The sequence below is a fragment of the Podarcis bocagei genome (genome assembly GCF_964188305.1).
Source record: "Podarcis bocagei genome assembly, chromosome: 17".
NCBI lineage: Eukaryota > Metazoa > Chordata > Lepidosauria > Squamata > Lacertidae > Podarcis > Podarcis bocagei.
In genome coordinates this window covers 9,073,051-9,095,401 of record NC_138143.1, presented here as the reverse complement: position 1 = coordinate 9,095,401, position 22,351 = coordinate 9,073,051, and the positions used below count along the sequence as shown (strand labels likewise).

The 22,351-nt window shown below is 44.2% G+C and overlaps 1 protein-coding gene across 2 annotated transcripts in view; it reads left to right on the top strand.

The window, feature by feature from the left end:
• Positions 1-22,351, top strand: part of LOC308576475 (A.superbus venom factor 1-like) — a 63,931-nt gene that overhangs the window by 31,363 nt on the left and 10,217 nt on the right. For both annotated transcript variants that reach the window (XM_081175843.1, XM_081175842.1), the window contains exons 23-31: positions 59-145; positions 1,855-2,058; positions 4,078-4,153; positions 6,587-6,749; positions 7,982-8,077; positions 8,554-8,704; positions 9,606-9,769; positions 10,194-10,352; positions 21,826-21,976. In XM_081175843.1, coding sequence (XP_081031969.1) covers positions 59-145; positions 1,855-2,058; positions 4,078-4,153; positions 6,587-6,749; positions 7,982-8,077; positions 8,554-8,704; positions 9,606-9,769; positions 10,194-10,352; positions 21,826-21,976 — 1,251 coding nt within the window. The remainder of the gene's footprint in view (positions 1-58; positions 146-1,854; positions 2,059-4,077; positions 4,154-6,586; positions 6,750-7,981; positions 8,078-8,553; positions 8,705-9,605; positions 9,770-10,193; positions 10,353-21,825; positions 21,977-22,351) is intronic.

Below are 22,351 nucleotides of genomic sequence, written 5' to 3'. Positions count from 1 at the left end.
CAAGCAACTCATGTTTCTGCCTCCTTGTAATTTTCCTCTTTTTCCTCCCTTTTTTCAGATGGAGTCCAGGAACATCAGGTCAAAGCTAGGAGTTTAGAAGATATCATTCCTGGTACAGAACCTGAGACCAAAATTACTCTTCAAGGTAAGCACTAGTTATAGTAGTGGCCAAAATTGTGGAAACCTTTTGGGAAAAGTGTATTTCTGAGGTTTGATGGCTCATAACACCACTTTCTTTTGGAGGAATACCCTAAAATTATATATCAATGGAAAGATAATTTAATGAAGAATGTAACAAAGTGTGTTCAGTTACCTGTATTCTATCAAAGATGATAGCCAAATAACCAGAAAAAGGAAGCCCAACTTGCTTAGGTTGATATGCAGTAGCTTTCCTTCATATAAACCTCAGAAATACACTTTTTGACCATTAGTGTGCTTCAACATGCAGAAGCCTAGGCTTGCAGAACTGAAAATGATCAAAACCCCACCCTGACTTGCCCCCTGCAGCAACCCACCAGCCCCAGGAATATGCTCCTGGGGCAAGCCCTCCGAGAATTTCTGATGTGATAGACCATGCAGCAGGCAGAGCCTTCTCTGCTGATCTCAGTGAGTGTGGCAGGTGGGAAAAAAAGCTTTAAGGCTTTCAAGGGAATAAACCTTGAATTAGGCTTGGAAGCTAATTATACCAGCGCTTGATGCAAAGGGGACAAGGCCGGCAGAAAAGAAAACTAGCTGGAAGAAGGAGGCAAGTCTGAAAAGAGCTGTCCGTACTTACTGGCGGGTTTTATTAGGTAGGTGAGGGAATATAATTAACTGTATTTTATTCCCCTACAGACCCGTGTGTGTGTGTGTGTGTGTGTGTGTGTGTGTGTTAGCAGACAGAAAGGATCAGCTTACCACTTGTATTTAATAGCACGAGGCTGAGCAGAGTTTAAATCCCATCTCCTGTGGTTTAATTGAAAGCATAGGAATTAGCCACTGGGCTGATCTCCCACTATGTTGCCCCAAATGTCAAAGAAACAGGTTACAGACTGAAATGTAAGTTTAAAGCTTACAGTTTACTCACAGTCCAGCATTCGTCCTTAGAAACAGCAGCAGTAAAAATAAAATACTTGTGTTTACAGCAATAACAGCTTCAGGTATGGGCCTAATGCTGGAGCAAGTGGGAAGACATCTGTCTCCATTGCTGATTAAATAGAGAGAGGGGAGCAGTAAATACTTCATTGTTTTTTCTTTCCTCCCAGGAGAGGAGGGGGAAATGATATCACACAGAGCCTTCTCTACCACTTGCCTTTCTATGGCCTGAGTCTGCCTATCAGCAACGCAGCTCTGTGGTTATAACCCATTCGCATGCTAACTAGCAAGAAAGTGCATGGTTAAATTTGACTGCTTATCTCCCACACTTACAATCCAGCAAGGCTAAGATTGCAACCCACACAAGTGTTAGTTTCTGTTTGTTGCCACTGTGCAGTTCTTGGAGTCACAAGACTCTGTTTACATTCCAGAGATTCCATACTGTTGGCAGTCTCACGGGAGATGGATGTGACGTTACTGGTTTCCTGTTCCTTTGTTTTTCCAGTTGCTCTCTGCTCTCACAGAGAGAGGATGTATTTTCTTTTCTGTCTGCGTAGTTAGCAATAAAAGCTAGCAATGTAGCTCAAACTTCTCGTCACTTCTGCTGCTTTGAAACTCTGCATAATGGGGAACGTGCTTGGAGTCTCATCAAAGGCTCAGGTCGTTAATCATGTCGGAGGGCGATTCCGGAGGAGTCGCTCAGTCGAACGCAGGTTCCGACAACAAGTTCCTACTGCATACTTGGGCTCACATGTCTGCTATCATTCTTTTTGTGGCCAGGAGACCCTGTGGCTCATATTGTTGAAGACTCCATTGATGGGACCAAACTGAAGCACCTCATTGTAACGCCCTCTGGCTGTGGGGAGCAGAACATGATCACCATGACGCCATCGGTTATTGCCACCCACTACCTCGACACCACAGGGCAGTGGGAGAAGCTTGGGATGGATCGCCGCTCCGATGCAGTCAATCAGATCATGCAAGGTAAGACAATTGGGTGTCTCCAGAGCTGTTCCTCCTCCAGCTCGTGCAAGGGTCTGTCCATGGCTTCTTGAGTTGTTCATCCATAGAAACATTGAGTTCAGGACCCTCCTAGATCAAGAGTCCCACAGAACTTGCAACAGGTTTCAGGCAGCCTCTCCCCATAAAAACCACCCCAGACCCTGTAATCATCATGTGAGGCCTTTCTTTGTGTGCCTCCTTCATGTGAGGTCCAGAGGGCAGCAACATGAGAACAGGCCTTTTCTGCAGTGGCTCCCCATTTGTGGAATGTTCTCCCCAGGGAGGTTTGTCTGGCGCCTTAATTATACATCTTTAGGCGCCAGGCGAAAATGTTGCTCTTCAACCAGGCCTTGGGCTGATTAATATTCTACAGCCTTTGAAATATGTTTGTGGGAGGGAAGGTTATTGTTTTGTTTCTGTTTTAACTATTTATTTTGTGCTTTTATCCTGTATTTTTTATCTTGTGGGCTAATCTGAGATCTTCAGGGCTGAATCATCATCATCATCAGTGCTTTTTTCTAAAAAATTGTTTAGGGATACTCTCATTTTGACTCAAGAAAACCACCATTTTATAGTTCAAATTGGGAAAAATAAATACAGTAAATGGACAAAAAGTACATGTTTTACCTCATATTGCACAGCTAACAGCTCACACTAACTTCCACATTGGCATGAGGTTGTGTGCACTAACATCTTCCCGATTCCTCTGCTAGATTCCAACTCCTAATTCACACATTAAATGCTTGCTTTCGTCTGAGACTCAGGAAACACTGTGACAGGAAATGAGGCCACCATCGGCGGTAGCAACAGAACTGACGATTCACTGTGATAGAGAAGAAACTAAATTTTTTAGTTTCTTCTCCCTTAGATTCACAAAATGTTTAGGGGTACGCGTCCCCCTGCACCCCGCCAGAGAAAAGCACTGATAAAATTTTATTGAAGAATGGGTACCCACTGGTAATGGCCTCTGAGAAATTTCTAAAGGCTACTTGAGTTGCCTCCATACCCATTTATAAGGTTAGGAATTTCCATCTCCCTTTTTTCTCATCAGGAGAATCTTAAGATAACAAGAAGGAAACTGCCCATTTCTCAACTGCCTATGCCTCATAGTGGCGGTGCCTATTCTGCTCTGTGTTAAGATCTTGATGAGGCAAAGCAACCCTGTTCCTCAACTGGTGTTCTGCCGAAGCTACCAAGAGACCAGAAGGGAAAGCTGAAAAGGACACAAGGAAAAAGGCATATGCAAAGGAAGAGCAGATGAGGCAGTGCAGCAATTAAATAAAAGGGGTGTGGAGCAAAGTTTCTTTCTGCGCAGGGCGAGTGCCAGTTGCCTGTCTAGATGCATTTGTCTAAGCCAGAGGTCGGCAACCTAAGGCCCGGGGGCCAAATACGGCCCACGGGGGTCGTTTAACCGGCCCCCCGAGCCGCCCCCAAACCCTGCTGCTGCGCTCGAGGACTCACTTCTGCGGCGCTGGCGGGGCTTCCTATCAGCTGCAGGAAGCTCCTGCAACCAATAGGAAGCTACAGACGCCTCCTCCGTGCTGGAAATAGCGTCTACGCATGCGCGCGCACATGCAGACGCCTCCTCTAGCCGGAATGGTTATGTACTGAAGTTCTCACCCTGGGCCAGCAGGGGGATACTGTAGATAATTTTCCCTCAGGTCCGCATATGCAAATAAGGAATTGAAAGCGACGTTCAGTGATTGGATAGTTATAGAAAGTTGTTACTGTTGCTTTGTAGTTGAGCTCTATCTAAGTAGGTTGGCTGAACCCTTCAGTTCAGTTCTGTTCTGGCCTGTGAATAAACAAGAGCTGTCTGAAGGATCGCTGTGTTGTCTGATATGTTCACCCACAACTTAACAGGAATGCACGTGCGTGATCCAGCCTGCGGAGAGATCTCCGGGGGAGTGAAGCAGACCAGGCTGCTTAAGCCTTGCTGACCCCGAGTCTAAGCTGCTGAAGCAGCATTTCAGAGTTCTGTTTCTCTTCCTTCCTTTCTAGGTTATACCCAGCAGATGACGTACAAGAAAGAAGACCACTCCTACGCTGCCTTTAAAAACCTCAAAAGCAGCACTTGGTAAAGGCAGTACTCATATGGCAGTATATATCACGGATGAGCTTTCCAGATGTTGATTGTAGCCTGATAACATGGGCAAGGTCCTTTCAGCAATGCAGCCGATAATGTCTCCTCAATTGTTGCCTCTCTTGGCTTATTAAAACTTTCTAATTGGATATGACCTGGTGGATCGAGGGAGCAGACCCTCCCGATGTCCCTATTTTCCAGGGACAGTCCAGATTTACAAAAGGCATCCCAGTTTCTGATTTGATCCTGGAATGTCCCGTTTTTCCTTAGGATGTCCCTATTTTCATTGGAGAAATGTTGGGGGGTATGGAGTTAAGTAACTATGCAACCTTGAGAAGACATCTAGGCAGGCCTGTATGGGATTTTTTTTTTTAATGTTTAATGTCTTGTTATGTTTTAATGTATGTTGGCAGCTGCTCAGAGTTGCTGGGGCATCCCTGTCAGATGGGTGGGGCATTAACAACAACAACAAAAACAAATCAATAATTATTAATAATAGAATAGGACGTCCTTATTTTCTTCGGAGAAATGTTGGAGGGAAAGTGACTGTAAAGGCTGTGATGAAAAAAGTGCAAGTACTCTTAAATGAAACTGATTCTTCCCCCCATTACAATCTGGATTCAGGCCTAGTTATGGATCTTTTACCAATGAATACACTACAGCCAGGAGAAGATATAACAGCACATTTGACAACAGACAAAATCAGCTCAGTCCATAAAAAGCCTTGGGGGGGGGGAATAAGCTTTTACCTGATGCCAAAAAGATGTTCCACAGATGGGGAGCCACCACTGAGAAGGCCCTCTCTGTCATTAACCTCTGAGTCTCCCTTAGAAGAAGGGCCCAGAGAGAGAAGGGTCTCAGGTGAATTTCCAAGGGTTGAGTGCACTCATATAAGTGGGGTTATATGATATGTTGATGTAGAACCTGGCAACTGGCAAACAGCCATAATTTGCACTTAACTGAAGTTTCTGAACCATTTTCAGAGACAGCCCCCATGTAAAGCACATTGCAATGCTCCAATAGTTCAGCCGCCAGTTTAACATGTATGTGAAGCGGTTGGGAGATTAGGAAATCAGAACACAGATCACACAGAGCTATTTCTCTGTAACATTTGAATCAGGAAAGGCCATGTAAGTCTCGGACTGCTGCCTGGATACAGTGGTAGGTTGGATGAGGGCCAACAAACTGGCAATGAATCTTGGGAAGATGAAGGGGCTACGGGTGGGTTGTTTGAGGGTCCAGATAACAGGTCCATTGCTGTATCCATCTCACAGTGGCTAGTTGTGCCTGTTATCAGCTTCAGGCTTGTAAGATAGATACAGCCATTTCTGGACTGGGATAACTTGATCGCTGTTGTCCATGTGCTGGTAACCTCCAGGTTGGATTACTGCAATGCACTCTATGTGGGGCTGCCCTTGAAGTTGGTCTGCAAGCAAGTGCAAAATGCGGCAACTCAGAGAGGCCTGTTGGAGAATATGCATTATGACTACAGAATATACAAAATTCAGTTGCCCAAGGACTTTTGGAGTTTATATGTATTGATTGGGAAATAATAATAATAATAATAATAATAATAATAATAATAATAATAATAATAATAAATTAATAATAAATTTTTATTTGTACCCCGCCCTTCCCAGCCAGAGCCGGGCTCAGGGCGGCTAACATCATAAAACTAACACAGTATACAAAGAACATAAAAAAACAGGCAATCAATTAATTAAAATACATCTTAAAATTACTTCAGAGCAAATTAAAATCTGGACAGAGGGCAGTCCACGGGTAAAATTGGGAGTGGTTAATATTCTTCTAGGCCAACTGTTACCACTGGTCTTATAAAGGACCTGTGAGTGGGCTAGGAGGCCTCTTTAATGCTTGTTCTTATACAGAAAGAAAAGAATCAGACTGAACCCCGACCAAAGGCCTGGTGGAACAGCTCCGTTTTGCAGGCCCTGCAGAAAGATGTCAAATCCCGCAGGGCCCTTGTCTCTTGTGAGAGAGCGTTCCACCAGGCTGGGGCCACGGCCGAAAAGGCCCTGGCTCTGGTCGGGGCCAGTCTAATTTCCCTGGGGCCTGGGATCTTCAGGGTGTTATTATTTGCAGACCTTAAGGTCCTCCGTGGGGCATACTAGGAAAAGCAGTCCCGTAGGTACGATGGTGTGCACAAGTTAGCTCTTCATGGGTAGATATTGCGAACATTCTCAATGAAGTCTGGGGAATGTGCACAATCGCTGGTTGTTAAGCACATATCCACTCAACTTGCTCCCTTTAACATATGTATAACTTCAGTGCAGGACAGTACTTCATGCATCTGATAAAGTACATTGTAATTCAAAGACTTGCCCCATAATTAATTTGTTAGCCTTTAAGGTGCCCAACATGTTACTCCTGTTTAATAGTGGAGCTGATGCATTGTATTCTCTGCAGGTTAACAGCTTATGTCATAAAAATCTTTGCCATGGCTTCAGGAATAGTATCTTCTATTAACAACAATATCCTCTGTGGAGGTGTGAAGTGGCTGATTTTGGAGAAGCAGAAACCAGATGGAATTTTCCATGAAGATGCCCCTATGATCCATGGAGAGATGCAGGTATGCTTTCTTTCTGCTTCTAATGGTGCTTGACGTGAATAGAATCATAAAACTGTAAAGCTGAAAGGGGATCCTAAGGGTCATTTAGCCCAACCCACAGCAATGCAGGAATCTCAACTAAAGCATCCATCACAGCTGACCATCCAACCTCTGCTTAAAAGCCTCCAGTGAAGGAGGAATGCCTTTATTGGCACGAAAGTGAGGTTGCGATGGACAAGAAGCCATTATAATCACAACAGTATGGGGCTGCAGAACCATCAAGAAGGCCCCCTCTGCCAATCTTAACATCTGATAGCCTCTGCAGGGAGCTAATACCTGATCTATGTTGATCTATCTATCCACATTGCTTAGATCAGGCATGTCTAAAGTCTGTTTATGCAGCCCCTGTGGCAGTTTATTTCTTGGGGTCAAACAAGCTCAACAAGTTCAACCCTAAAAAAAGCTCCACAGCTTCAATCCTAAAAAATGGTCAACAGTTTTGGTCGGCCCTCACAAATGGTCACTTCATCAAATCTGGCCCTCTTTGAAAAAAGTTTGGGCATACTAGGAGAAGCGGTCTTCTCCTGGCTTAGATACATAATCTGTGTTTGTGCACAGAGAGATGGTGGTATGCTTTCTTTCAGCTGCTTGTCCTTTCTGATAATAAATCCATGTATTTTCTGGTTCCTAATTCAGAAGAATCAGTCAGCAACAACAACAACAACAACAACAACAACAACAACAACAACAACAACAACAACATTTTTTTGTTTATATCCCGCCCTTCCCAGCCGAAGCCAGGCTCAGAGCGGCTAACAACAGTAAAAATACAATAGACTGTCTTGCAGGCAGGTGGTCCTTCAAGCCTTTTGTCCGATGACAGTTTCCTGCAGGCCAGGTTCTTTATGGAGGGGTTCACAAAGAGGACATGGTGGTGAGACACACCCCTACCTACCGCTGCCACTGCGTTACTTTTCTGCAGTGCTATTGTTGTGCAAACCACCAAGGCAAATAGCTTCCCAGGGGATATGCAATCTGCAAAAGATGGGAGAAAGCGGAAGACATCTTTTAAAATACGTTGGGTTCTTAATTTTCTAAGGTGGTCAAATTTCTGGTATGTTCAGGCTTGCTTCCCCTACCTTCCTCCCCACCCCACTGCCTGTACTTCTGAGCTATGTTTTTGGTAGGAGATCTGTTTGTGTGAACCAAACACATTCAATTGTTCTTGCCCACCCCCCCTTGCTTCCTTCCAGGGAGGTTATAAGGGCGCTGAACCAGAAGTGTCATTAACAGCTTTCGTCCTGATTGCATTGCTGGAGTCCAAAGACATCTGCAAGGATCAAGTCAATGTAAGTACCTGTCCACCCCTAACAGTCCCTTTTGCCCATCCCTCTGAGTTTTGGCTGGCAGGGAGGTGAGAGAGGTCTCCATTGTTGCTGCTGTTTGTGTGTTATTTTATTTGTTATTTAATGGGTTTTTTTCTTTTAACTTTTGTAAGCAGCTTTGCATTTTTCCATTTCTTTGGTAGTAAGAAAGGTGGGAAGATAAATTTGTAAATAAGATTCTGGCAGGAGCGCTCTATCAGGATCTGATTCCTGCTTGTAGAAGTGACCATTTGCTCCTGCTGTGCTCTGCTTGTATATTTATAAATAACACAGATTTTAGAAAGGCTCCCTGAATCTAATTTGCTTTCTCAACCAAAGGAGACTGGGCTCAGTAGTGCAGCCCCTGGCGCTTTATTGCATTACGTTTGCATGAAATACATAATGTCTGCAGTTGTTCTCCCAAACACTCCTACAGTGTATATTTTGTCCTTTTTACCCAGATTCTAGAGAGCAGCATCACTAAAGCTTCTGAGTATTTATTAAGACAATATGGGAAGTTGCAAAGACCTTACACTGTGGCCCTCACGGCTTATGCTTTAGCCCTGGCAGGAAGGCTTAATGATGACAAGGTACTCATGGAAGCATCAAGAGGTACGTTTGCGGCAGCACACTCAATGCAAGAAAAAACATGGTCAGGTTTTGAAGATGAGCTGCTCATGTAAGGAGATGCTTAGAAGACTTCTAGGAAGGAGGACAGTGGCAGCAGCCAGGCCAAAAGCAGCCCGTAAGCGGCTGCCCTGTGGGAACTGGGAATGCTTTCCAGAGTACCAAGTATCCTGACTCCATGCACCCTTCCCTCTCCCTCCTGGCAGCCTTGTTCCTTCTGCTGTTGGGGAGAAATGGAAAGGCTGTGTCTGCAGAGCAGCAAGAGAAGGAAAGGGCCCCGTGGTGGTTGTGGGTGCCAAATGAAGCCAAATACAACAGCGGAGGGGAAAGGGACTTTTTGCATTTGCTTTACTTGTTGGAAGGGGATGCATGGGCCGACGAGGAGCAGAAGCAATGTTTGAGTCCCAGACTCTAAGTTTATGGAATCAGTGTGTGAAGCCTGAAAAAGAGTGGATGAAATGCTGTGTGGTTGTGGGTGTTTGTGCTTGTGTGGATGAGCCTCAGGGCTGTCTTTTAATGGTTGCTGGCTTCTTCCTTTAAACAAGGGGGATGGTCTAGATGACACTTGGGATCCCTTCCAATTCTACCATTCTATGACAAACAGATATTTTGTTTCCTGCACTGGTTTTCAAAATTCTGCGCTTCCATAGCTGTTGTAAATTTGTTCATAAACAAATGCTTCATCATAGCAGCTTGGCCCAATGGCTGGGGGAGGGAGGAGGCTTGCAGGCAAGTGACAGGCAGTTTTTAATTTATAATGTATTATGCAGTACATTGATAATCTCTTAATGGAATCTGGTGGGAACTGGGTGGGTCCTTAGGACATTGAGCTCATCCGCCCATCAGGATCTGTTTAACAAGGATCTATTTCATTGCTGGTATTTAGGAAAGAATCGTTGGGAGGAATATAAGGCTCACACCTACAACATCGAAGGCACATCCTATGCTCTGCTGGCCTTGCTGAAAATGAGGAAATTTGATGCTGTTGGTCCCATAGTCAAATGGCTGACAAAGCAGAAGCATTATGACGGGACATATGGACAAACCCAGGTGATTGTTTGCTTTATTCCCCTTCTGCTTAAAAACTGAACTGTAGCCTCCATTTGCACCTAGTTTTGAGTGAAGTGATCAGCCTGCATCTGGGCTACACCACTTTAGATTGCTGGTGGGGTGACCTCCATACAAAATAATTTCCTACACTTTGAAAACTAATGGGTTCAGCTTCCACCATAGCCTTTCTGTTTGGCATGTTAATATCTTAAATGGGGGGGGGGAGGGCTCCACTTATAGCCATGTACCCCTGTACCCACCACAGTCAGTAGACTCAGATGGTGCTACAGTTCAGACACTGGTTAATCACTTCAGGGAAAACTAGGTGAGGCTGATGGCCAAATTACATGTTCAACTGCCGCTACTTTCCATGTTTGTTTTTGTTGCTTCCTATTTACGTGTCATCTTCTTCCTCCCGTTTCAGGCAACCGTCATGGTTTTCCAAGCTCTTGCCCAGTATGAGATCGACATCCCTACCCATAAGGAGATACAGCTGGCAGTTTCTATTAAACTGCCAGGACGTCGAGAGATTATTACTTTCCCTATTGACTACGACAGCGCACTCTTAGTACGATCAGCAGAGGTACAGCTTTCCTTTGAACAAATGATATTTTACTTAATATTTCCCCCTCTGGAAATAATTGTTTATTACTCTGTGGCTAGATTTTGAACTTGGCTTGTTGCAAGAGCTGAGGGGAGGAGCGCGACCCAGCAAAAAATGTCAATGAAACACAAACACAACGATATAAGACGCCACGGTAGGCCGAAACTACTTTCTACAATGTCATGCTGAAGTGCCCTCAACACCATATCTGACTTAATGCCAGCTTTAAATAAATGGGCGCCCATCGCTAGATATGTCATGGAATTCTACTCACAGATGATCCAGAGCAGATTCCAATGTATAGTTGAGGCATCAGGCATAAGCCTGCATTTTATTAATGTTTGATCAGGACTTGTATATTAAAGAGGGCTTAGATTTTCAAAAGTAGATTTTCAAACGTTTCATGCCAGGCAAGAAGGCTAGCTGCTTAAGAAAACACTGGTAATGTTTTCCTAGACAAAGGGGCCTCTTTTGATTGATAGCAGAAAGCAATTCTCAAAGTCATAAAAGCTGAAATTACAGACTGAGTAATGACACTGACCCTACATGTTACAGAAGATAACAAAGGCAGAGATAAATATAATTAGGAATGGGCAAATAGTAAAATGATACCATGGGCCTCTCTTAAACCTTGAGCTGTATTTTCTAAGGCCAGAGGCAAATGGGGAGAAGCATCTAGCTGACACAGAAAGAGAGGCTTTTTTTGGGAAGTCTTTTTAAAGCTGTATCTTTCTTAAACTGAGAGAGTTTGAGGAAGAGCTAATGGGAAAAGCAGCTGGCTGGAGAAGGGGGGGATGTAAACTGAAGAGGTTTCTTCTGAAACTGTTTTAAACTGAGTTCTTTTTTTCCTTTCTCTCTCTACTTTAAAAAGGCCTTATTCTTTTTAAAAGGTTACCTATGATAATGTATGAAATATATTAGCTTAAATATATTGGCTTAAATGTAATTATGCAAAGGATTTAACAAATGCTAGAAGAGTTGTATTTATCCTGGAATTAAGTCAGCCAGCAGTTTAGCCCCCCTGCCAGACAGGAAGACGCCATCAAATGCTGTCCAGATATATTAGCTGTCAGACATTTGTTTAGAAACCTTCAAATGAAGGATATCTTTCAATGTTGATGTGAAACTCAAGATCCTTGAAGATAAAAATTTAAGATTAACCATTTGTTTTAGAAGGCAATAGGGCAGGGAGGGCAAGAGGTGAGCTGGTAATTAAGATTCCTTGTTGAGACACATGTAAGATATATTACTACTTATTTGTCATTTATAGATGTAACAATATATAGCTGTTTGTGTTCCATATAAGGACAGGAGGATGTGGGTGTATCTTTTAGGATTGGATATAGCAATCAGCCAATAGGAAATCCAACTAGGCTGATTGGACAGAGGCAGCCACAGGAGGAGCAAAGGGGGGCTGGATTAAGGGAATATAAGGGCTGGCCATAATGGCAGGAGCCAGGCCAGAGCTTGGTAACCATATACCACTGTGCCTCTCATTTATTTGTCTGACAAATAAATAATTATTTTAATTTCTCTATTGCTGCGTTGAATATTTCATTCCAGCTAAGCGTTAACCACAAGCAGGGTGCTACATTTTATGGTGCTCCTGTGACTCGGATAAGTGGTCTGCTGGAACGCAGCCCCTTCGCTCTACTGAGCAGGGTACAAGAGAGAGGATCTCTAAACTGCTTACCCAAGCGCGCACTGGTAAATTTTTCCAGGGGGAACGCAGAAGTCTCGTCTGTCTGATACCCTGCTCACTGGCGGCGACGGACCGGGGGGGAAACGGAACCAACCAGGGGTAAGTGCACAAAGGGATTTTTGGCCCTCCAATTAATTGGGAGGAAGAGAAGTCTTGATCAAACTTCTGCGTCTCAGTAAGTGGGAACTGAGTACGCTAGGTGGTTGGATACATCAGATGGTGATCTGGTGGGGGAAAAGGGAAGAATGGGAGGTAGTGTGTGGTGAAGTATCTAACGCATTGTATGTGTGAGAAAGTACAGAGCAATCTGTAGCTGACCTGAGTGTGGAGTGGGCAGTACTTCGGTTCCCAGTGAGGCGACTCCATCTGGGCAAGGAAACCCACGAAGCGTGTGTGTGAGTGACTGAGTGGATACTTCACAGGGCCATACAATGGGAGTTGGGGGTTCAAAAGGGGAAAATACACCTCTTGAATGTATGTTAAATAATTTTAAGAAAGCCTTCTCAGGGGCGTATGGAGTCAAAATGACGCCAGAGCGCCTGAGAACGTTATGTGAATTAGAGTGGCCGAAGCAAAATACTGAATGGCCATCTCAAGGAACCTTTGATATAAATTTAGTAAGCAAACTTTGGTCTAACATCGCCAAAGAAATTGGAGGGTGCCCAGAACAATTTTCATATATAGATTCCTGGCTGAGCACATTAAATAAAAATCCTCCATGGATAAGGGAATGCAAAGTCCAACGATGCAAATTATTGGCTGTAAAAGCCGAAGCTAGGAAAGGAATCTTGCCAAATAAACTCAAACCCATTTTTGAGGGACCAGAGGAAGAGCTGCTTCCACCTCCACCTTATGCTCCACATCGAAGGGAGCCTAATCCAAACACTCCACCAGTTGTAACCCCAAGGCAAGAAAGTGGAATGAATAATGGGGCTGGAGTCACAGAACTTGATTCCTTGATAGATTATGATAAATATCTTCAGGAGGCATTGGAGGCCTATAATAAAGCCCAAGCAGAAGTGGTTATTCCATCTGTGAGTCCCAGTAGAACTCCATCTACAGTCTCTTTTAGTGAAACAACTGATTGCCTACCCCAAACCCCTGTACATCCAAGTCCTAGAGAATTATTACAGAAGTTACAGGGAGACCTTAATCGGTCAGCAAGCAATACAGCCAGGCGTATAAAGCTGCTAAAAGAACGCCTTGGGACAAATACCATCCCCTATGATTTGAGGCCCCTAGAGCAAGGCGAAGAGAAAGATCACGTAGTAGCCCCTCTCAGAAGAGTATTTGATGCACTTGAGGAGCCTGTGCTGGTTAACGGGCAACTCGGACCACGGCCACCTCGAACTTCGACCCTGCAATATATTCCATTCACGACTACAGATCTGATGAATTGGAAAACACACACCCCATCTTTTGCAGAAAAACCTCAGGCTATGATGGACTTGGTGACTTCAATAATAAATACTCATAGTCCTACTTGGACAGATTGCCGCCAGCTCCTGAATACTCTGTTCACCACTGAGGAAAGGAGAGACATAATTGAAAAGGCACAGATATATTTGCGTGAGCAGGCCAGAGTGGGAAATATTTATAATATTGACCGTCATCTCCAAGACAACTTTCCCTTGGAAGATCCTAATTGGGATCCAAACAATGTAATTCACCTGGCCAGACTTACCACCTACCGCCAGACGCTTGTGCAAGGTATCCGCAGGGCATGCCAGAAGCCCACTAATATGTCTAAAGTCTCAGAAGTAGAACAGAAACCAAATGAGAGTCCAGGAGACTTTTTAGAGAGGCTGCAAGAAGCCTATCGTATATGGACTCCTTTTGACCCTGAAGCCCCTGAAAACAGCAGAATGATTACTGCTACATTTGTGGCCCAGTGCGCTTCTGACATTCGTAAGAAAATTCAGAAATCCGAAGGATGGGAAGGGATGCTGATGAGCCAAATTATGGCCATTGCACGCCGAGTTTATCGGAATAGGGATGAGGCTGAGAAACAAGAGAAGAAGAAGTGGCAGAAGGAAAAGATGGTAATGCTAGCCACAGCAGTGAAGCAAGACTACCGCCCCTTAAATGGAGGAAGAGGGCGGGGAAGGAATCCACCACTGGGAAGGAATCAATGTGCAAATTGCAAGAAGGAGGGTCATTGGAAGCGGGAGTGTCCTGAACCCCTGAGGTTGGAAGAAGTACGCCCAGGCCCAGGCCCAGGCTCCGGCCCAAGAAACCAGGGACGGGGACGGGGAATGATCCGAGATGGAAGATATCAGAGACCTGGACAAGGACGGAGTAGGGACAATGTCATTGGACTGGCAGAGGAGGATTTTACCCAAGACTAGGAAAGACCGGACTCCATAAAGTTAGGCTTCCAGGAGCCCACGGTCACGATCCAATTAGGAAGCCATTTAATAGACTTTATGATTGATACTGGGGCTGAATACTCAGTACTCCCAGAACTATTGCAGAAAAAGGCATCCAAAAGTGTAGTCATTAAAAGTGCCACTGGTCAGTCAGCTAAGAGGTCTTTCCTCCAACCTTTGGAATGCCAGATTGGGGGACATCGTTTAACCCATCAGTTTTTGTATATACCTGAGTGTCCAATACCTCTCTTAGGTAGAGATATGCTGTCCAAATTGCAGGCCCAAATCACCTTCACTCCTCGAGGTCCAGAAATGAAACTGCCATCAAAGGCAGCAGGAATAATTTCCCTCTCAGTACCTAAGGAACAATCATGGCGCCTAATGTCAGCCCTGCAAGTCCAACCCACATTGGATACAGAGTTAAACAAGCTCCTCCGAACTCTACAGGTGCCACCAGGAGTATGGGCCGAAAATAGCCCACCAGGAATGGCCAAGAATATAGCTCCAATTGTAGTAACCTTAAAACCTATGGCTACCCCTGTATCTGTAAAGCAATATCCTTTACCCCGGCGAGCAGCAGAGGGCATCCAGAAACATTTGGACCGCCTATTAAAATATGGTCTGCTTAAGCCCTGCCAATCAGAATGGAACACACCCCTTTTGCCTGTTCGAAAACCTGGGACAGATGAATACAGGCCAGTGCAGGACTTGAGGCTCGTAAACCAGGCTATCGAGACCTTGCACCCAAATGTACCAAACCCATATACCCTGCTGAGTTTGATCCCACCAGAAGCAACATTTTTTACTGTATTGGACTTGAAAGATGCATTCTTCTGTTGCCGGCTGGCACCACAGAGCCAACCTATATTTGCCTTCCAGTGGGAAGACCCTTTGACAGGAACAAAAGGCCAGCTAACTTGGACGAGATTGCCCCAGGGATTCAAAAATTCCCCAACTTTATTTGGCACTGCCTTGGCAAAGGATCTAACAAGTTACCCCTCAATACCTGGAGAAAAGGTGGTTCTGCAATATGTAGATGACCTTATACTAGCAGCAAAGGATTTTGATACCTGTAAAGAAGGTACAGAGGAACTGCTCCACTTGCTCTGGGAAGCTGGCTACCGAGTTTCCCAGAAAAAGGCACAGTTATGTTTAGAAAAGGTCAAATATTTGGGCTTTGACATCTCACACCAACAACGAGCATTGAGGCCAGAGAGGAAAGAAGCTATTTGCCTTATCAAGGAACCTACCACAAGGAAACAACTCAGAGGATTCCTGGGAACAGCAGGGTTTTGTAGACTATGGATACCTGATTTCAGCAGTCTGGCCAAACCCTTACATGAAAGCACTCGAGGTGCAGAAAAGGACCCATTCGTATGGGGACCTGAGCAGCAACAAGCCTTTTTAGTTATCAAACAACGACTTATGGAGGCCCCAGCCCTTGGACTGCCTAATTCGGAAAAACCCTTTCAGCTGTATGTACATGAACAGAATGGGATTGCAGCGGCAGTCCTGACCCAGAGATTAGGAAGTTGGAACCGTCCAGTAGCTTATTTGTCAAAACAATTGGACTCAGTAGCAAAAGGATGGCCTCCATGCCTAAGGGCAGTAGCGGCCACTGCCAGCCTTGTCAAAGAAGCTGATAAATTTACCTTCGGCCAGACGATGTATGTGAATGTACCTCATGCTGTTCTGACACTCATGGAATATAAGGGTAGTTATTGGCTAACGAACCCAAGGATGGCTAGGTACCAAGGCCTATTGTGTGAAAATCCCAGGATTCATCTACGAGTAGTGAATATGCTCAATCCAGCGACTTTGCTGCCCCTACCAGAGGTAGATGATGAAGAATCACATGATTGTCTCCAAATAATGGATGAAGTTTATTCCAGTAGACCCGATCTGAAAGATGAACCATTGAAAAATCCAGATGTTGTATATTATACTGATGGTAGCAGTTACCTGCATGAAGGTGCCAGACGAGCAGGATATGCTGTGGTCACCAATGAGGAAGTTGTGGAAGCTGAAGCTTTGCCTGCTGGCACCTCGGCACAAAAAGCTGAACTTATAGGTTTAACTAGAGCTCTGCAATTGGCAGCCGGATGTAAGGCAAACATCTATACTGATTCTAAATATGCCTTCTTAACCCTGCATGCACATGGTGCTCTATGGAAAGAAAGAGGTCTAATAGGAGCCCACGGGAAAGCCTTGAAATATGGACCTGAAGTAGAAATCCTGTTAGAAGCAGTATGGGCTCCAGAACAGATTGCTGTAATGCACTGCAAAGGTCATGGACGAGGAAGGGATCCAATAACCAGAGGAAATCATGCTGCTGACAAAGCAGCCCGAGAGGCAGCCCAAAAGCCTGTGGGAGGATTTATAGCAGCCCTCATACCAGAGGTAGTTCCAGAAGAAGTTAAACCTCACTATACCCCAGAAGAGAGGAAGTGGGCTGAACAGGAAGGAGCAGTTGTGAAGGACGGTTGGATGATCCTGCCAGACAATAGGATTTATGTACCTCATCATCTAGCAGGCACAATTGTAAGAAATTATCATGAATCTACTCACCTTGGCGGTACTGCAACCAGAGAGAGTCTCAGTCGGAAGTTGTATATTATTAACCTATCACAATTAGCAACTTGCATTTCACAGAAATGTGTTCTTTGTGCTAAAAACAATCCCAGGCAGGGACCGGTACAACCTCCTGGAATCCAACATGTGGGATATGTCCCCATGGAAAGCCTAATTGTGGACTTCACAGAGCTGGTCCCTTCTAAGGGATTCAAGTATCTCCTTGTGTTTGTAGATACTCTTACCGGATGGGTTGAAGCTTTTCCCACCCGAACTGAAAAGGCACGAGAGGTAACTAAGAGACTCCTCACTGAATTGATCCCGAGGTTTGGATTACCTAGATGCATTGGAAGTGACAATGGGCCAGCGTTCATTGATCAAGTAGTACAAGAAGTATGTCGAGTCCTACAAGTGAAATGGAGACTGCATGCAGCCTATAGGCCTCAGAGTTCAGGGAAAACTGAAAGAATGAATCGGACTCTGAAAACCCAATTGGCAAAATTAACCCAGGAAACGGGATTGGGATGGGTAGATGTGTTACCCATAACACTGTTTCGTGTTCGGTGTGCACCCACAAAAAGACTTAAGTTGTCACCTTTTGAGCTCCTGTATGGGAGACCGCCCTCCTTTGTTCAGGATATTTCAGCTGATCTTAAACAAATAGGAGACCATGTGACACAGGGACAAGTGCAATCTCTCTCCCGTGTTTTTGTTTCTCTTAACAGGTGGGCCCTCGAGCGCACGCCGTGCAGCATTGCCGAGCCGATTCATCAGTTCCAGGCTGGCGATAACGTATGGGTGAAAGAGTGGAAACGTGATCCACTTGCACCTAAGTGGCGTGGACCTTACACCGTCTTGCTCTCTACTCCAACAGCGGTGAAGGTAGCTGAGGTGACCCCCTGGATTCATCACTCCCGTTTGAAGAAGTCCGAAGGCAGTTGGACGTGCAAAGGTGACCCCTCTAATCCTCTTAAACTGACTCTCTCCGAAAACCCCTGTATCTAGCCCTACCGGGAACGGGCTAGGTCACGGGCAACATTTGACGACCGGCCTGCTGCAGCCACAACCTGGAAGCTGGCTGACCTGCGCACGCCTGAAGCTTGAGGAGCATCTGAACCAGCGATTGTGAAAGGAAAGATTCTCTTATACAATTGATTGACTGCCCCACAATTAATTGACTGCCCACCCCCTTGTGGAACAATTATCAGAGATATTACTCATTGGGGATCCTCGGGATATATGTTTTGGTCTTGGTGGTTCCCCATTCCTGTCACTGGGGGAATTATATTGGGACTAATATTTATTTGCTATCACAATAAGGTAATCTTTTGTGGAAGGAATGCATATGCTAGACATCAACATGATTCTATTATTAATCCTGATCCCTTGGGAAGGGGAAGGGTCCTTGAATCTGGCCAAATTGACTAAATATGGATTCCACCATGACCACAATATGTGGGTAGGTTTAGCTGAAATGGTAGCCAATGTTGCAAATAGGACCAATTGCCTTGTTTGCTCTCTCGGGCCAGATGATTCAGAGGGAGGTATGCCCTTATTACCGATACCATTAGATGCCATTGGTATGGTAAGCGAAATACCACACCAAACAGAAGTACAGAATTTCCCCGGATGGAACTCAACTAAACCATTACGAGTTATACCTGTACAAGGGGAATTCTGTGTACATAGATCATCAGATGCAGCTGATTCTACCATGATAGGCTCTTCTCATTGTCACTATACTTGGGATAATATTAAGAATACCTGGGCACACAATACTACCTATCGAACTCGGGATGCCTTGCCCTGTGCACCTCCTTTTATTCATGCATGGAAAGTGGTATGGAACATAACTGTGACAGAAAAAGGCAATCTAACATACTGCACTGTGAACTCTCTACCTCTTTTGCTATTTCGCCTTCTGTACTCCACGTACCAAAGACCTCAGACACGATGGTTGTGGTGGATATGTGGAGAATGGGCATACAAGAAACTCCCCTCCAAATGGAGTGGGACTTGTTTCCTGGGATGGGTATTACCACCAATGTGGATTATGCCCACTAATTTGGCCAAGCGTACACGAAGAAACGCTGATATTTCTCATATAGCAGGAGGAAGTACCCAAAGTTGGAGCGGTACTGATGATTGGCCACCAGAGCGCATTATAGCCTATTATGATCCTGCCTCCTGGAATCCTGGTGAGCTCATACAAGGGGCACGGGATCCTATTTATAATCTAAACAGAATAATTCGATTGCAAGCAGTAGTGGAACTTGTAACCAATGCAACGGCCAAGAGTTTGAGACTTATTGCACAACAGTTGGATGAAAGTAGAGCCGCCATTTTGCAGCTGAAAATGGGAATGGATTATGTACTTGCCAAGCAGGGAGGCCTATGTGGAGTCTTGAACTTGACAGGGAATGCCTGTTGCTTTAACATTTCAGATAATGGTGAGGCAATCCGTGTGTTGGCCACAAAGATGGAGAATATAGCACATGTCCCAGTACAAACATGGGAAGGATGGGATATGGGATGGCTCACCAATTGGTTACCTAATGTCACAGGACTCAAAGGGATACTATTGTCTTGCTTGTTTTTCTTGACAGTAGTGGTAATGGTTTTATGTATGATGCCATGTATCATTTCATGTTTTAGAAGTACAATTAGCAAGATGGTTTCAAATGAAACTCTACCTCATATCATGGCCCTATACAGAGCTTTACCTCAGGAATATGATGAAGGTCAAGCTATCAAGGACACTTGGGATGAAGGTCCTTGAGCTTGAAAGGGGGGAATGAGGCATCAGGCATAAGCCTGCATTTTATTAATGTTTGATCAGGACTTGTATATTAAAGAGGGCTTAGATTTTCAAAAGTAGATTTTCAAACGTTTCATGCCAGGCAAGAAGGCTAGCTGCTTAAGAAAACACTGGTAATGTTTTCCTAGACAAAGGGGCCTCTTTTGATTGATAGCAGAAAGCAATTCTCAAAGTCATAAAAGCTGAAATTACAGACTGAGTAATGACACTGACCCTACATGTTACAGAAGATAACAAAGGCAGAGATAAATATAATTAGGAATGGGCAAATAGTAAAATGATACCATGGGCCTCTCTTAAACCTTGAGCTGTATTTTCTAAGGCCAGAGGCAAATGGGGAGAAGCATCTAGCTGACACAGAAAGAGAGGCTTTTTTTGGGAAGTCTTTTTAAAGCTGTATCTTTCTTAAACTGAGAGAGTTTGAGGAAGAGCTAATGGGAAAAGCAGCTGGCTGGAGAAGGGGGGGATGTAAACTGAAGAGGTTTCTTCTGAAACTGTTTTAAACTGAGTTCTTTTTTTCCTTTCTCTCTCTACTTTAAAAAGGCCTTATTCTTTTTAAAAGGTTACCTATGATAATGTATGAAATATATTAGCTTAAATATATTGGCTTAAATGTAATTATGCAAAGGATTTAACAAATGCTAGAAGAGTTGTATTTATCCTGGAATTAAGTCAGCCAGCAGTTTAGCCCCCCTGCCAGACAGGAAGACGCCATCAAATGCTGTCCAGATATATTAGCTGTCAGACATTTGTTTAGAAACCTTCAAATGAAGGATATCTTTCAATGTTGATGTGAAACTCAAGATCCTTGAAGATAAAAATTTAAGATTAACCATTTGTTTTAGAAGGCAATAGGGCAGGGAGGGCAAGAGGTGAGCTGGTAATTAAGATTCCTTGTTGAGACACATGTAAGATATATTACTACTTATTTGTCATTTATAGATGTAACAATATATAGCTGTTTGTGTTCCATATAAGGACAGGAGGATGTGGGTGTATCTTTTAGGATTGGATATAGCAATCAGCCAATAGGAAATCCAACTAGGCTGATTGGACAGAGGCAGCCACAGGAGGAGCAAGGGGGGCTGGATTAAGGGAATATAAGTGCTGGCCATAATGGCAGGAGGCCAGGCCAGAGCTTGGTAACCATATACCACTGTGCCTCTCATTTATTTGTCTGACAAATAAATAATTATTTTAATTTCTCTATTGCTGCGTTGAATATTTCATTCCAGCTAAGCGTTAACCACAAGCAGGGTGCTACATAGTTAGCAGAGTAAAAACTTAAACACAATGCAGAATTCCCAAAAAATAGACCAGAGGCAATTGTATTTCATCCAGCAGATCTTTACTGCTACTGGTCAAAAATCCCAATACATTCAGGATTAGCACTGTCCATAAGAAATCCAGTTGCAGCAGACTTAACTTAAACTTACAATAACTTATAATAAGACTAAACCTTAACACTATATACAGACCACCACACCAGAAGGAAAGGAGAGATAGAAAGAGAAAGTGAAAGCCAGGCTCCTTCTGGCCTCTTATTATAGTCAGCATGACCTTGACGGAAAGAGATAACAGAACCAGTTTAAACCAGCTGTACTGAGCTTCTTTGAAGGAATATCCCAAACATCATGAACTTTCTGCTTGTTTCTTCCACACATGGACGCTTCCAGAACCCTCTTGAATTAATTGGAATAGGAAAGATTTCTACACATCAGATCAATACTTTCTGTACTAAGAAATGCAAACTGACAAAATAATGCTTTGGTATGCTGCCATGCAGTGTTTAGCCACTGGTGAATGGTGAATAATTTTTTTATGAGGACTTTATAATCACAAAAAATGAGGATTTGCCATCTGTTTGCTTGCGTCATAGTGTTATATCTCACCTCTACTACAACTTAATAAAACAGTAATAGCAATCAATAAAATTGAATGTGTCAAGAGAGCATCAAACCAAAGGCACACTGACTCTTTTTGTTTTTTCAGACCAAAATCAATAAAGATTTCATTGTGAAAGCATCTGGTCAAGGAAAAGCAATTATGACCATAGTGACGGTGTATAATGCAAAGCTACAGGAGAGCGCAGAGCAGTGCAAAAGTTTTTCTCTGCAAGTTTCTGTTGAAAATGTCCAGCTGAGTAAGTATGAATGGTGGGCTTAGGTTTGCTAGAGCTAAGGTATTCCACCACCCCCCATAAAATATTTGAGGAGTCCAGCCCCCCCCCCCAATGTTTCTGGGCATTTCCATTCAAATGGTGTGCATACACCATGTCTTGTGATCTATTATGCGGGCTGGAAATTTAGATGAGGCAAGTTGTTGGACTCCATGTCTCATCAGTCCCAGGCAGCATGGCCAGGACTCAGGGGTGAAGGGTTGTGGTCCAACAACATCTGGAATGCCACACGTCCCCACAACTGGTTTAAACATGGGCATCCTTCAGGAAGGGGCCTGTCGGTGGGCAGACCAGCAATGGCAGGTATGGATGAATCCCTTTTTCATAAATGAACAACCC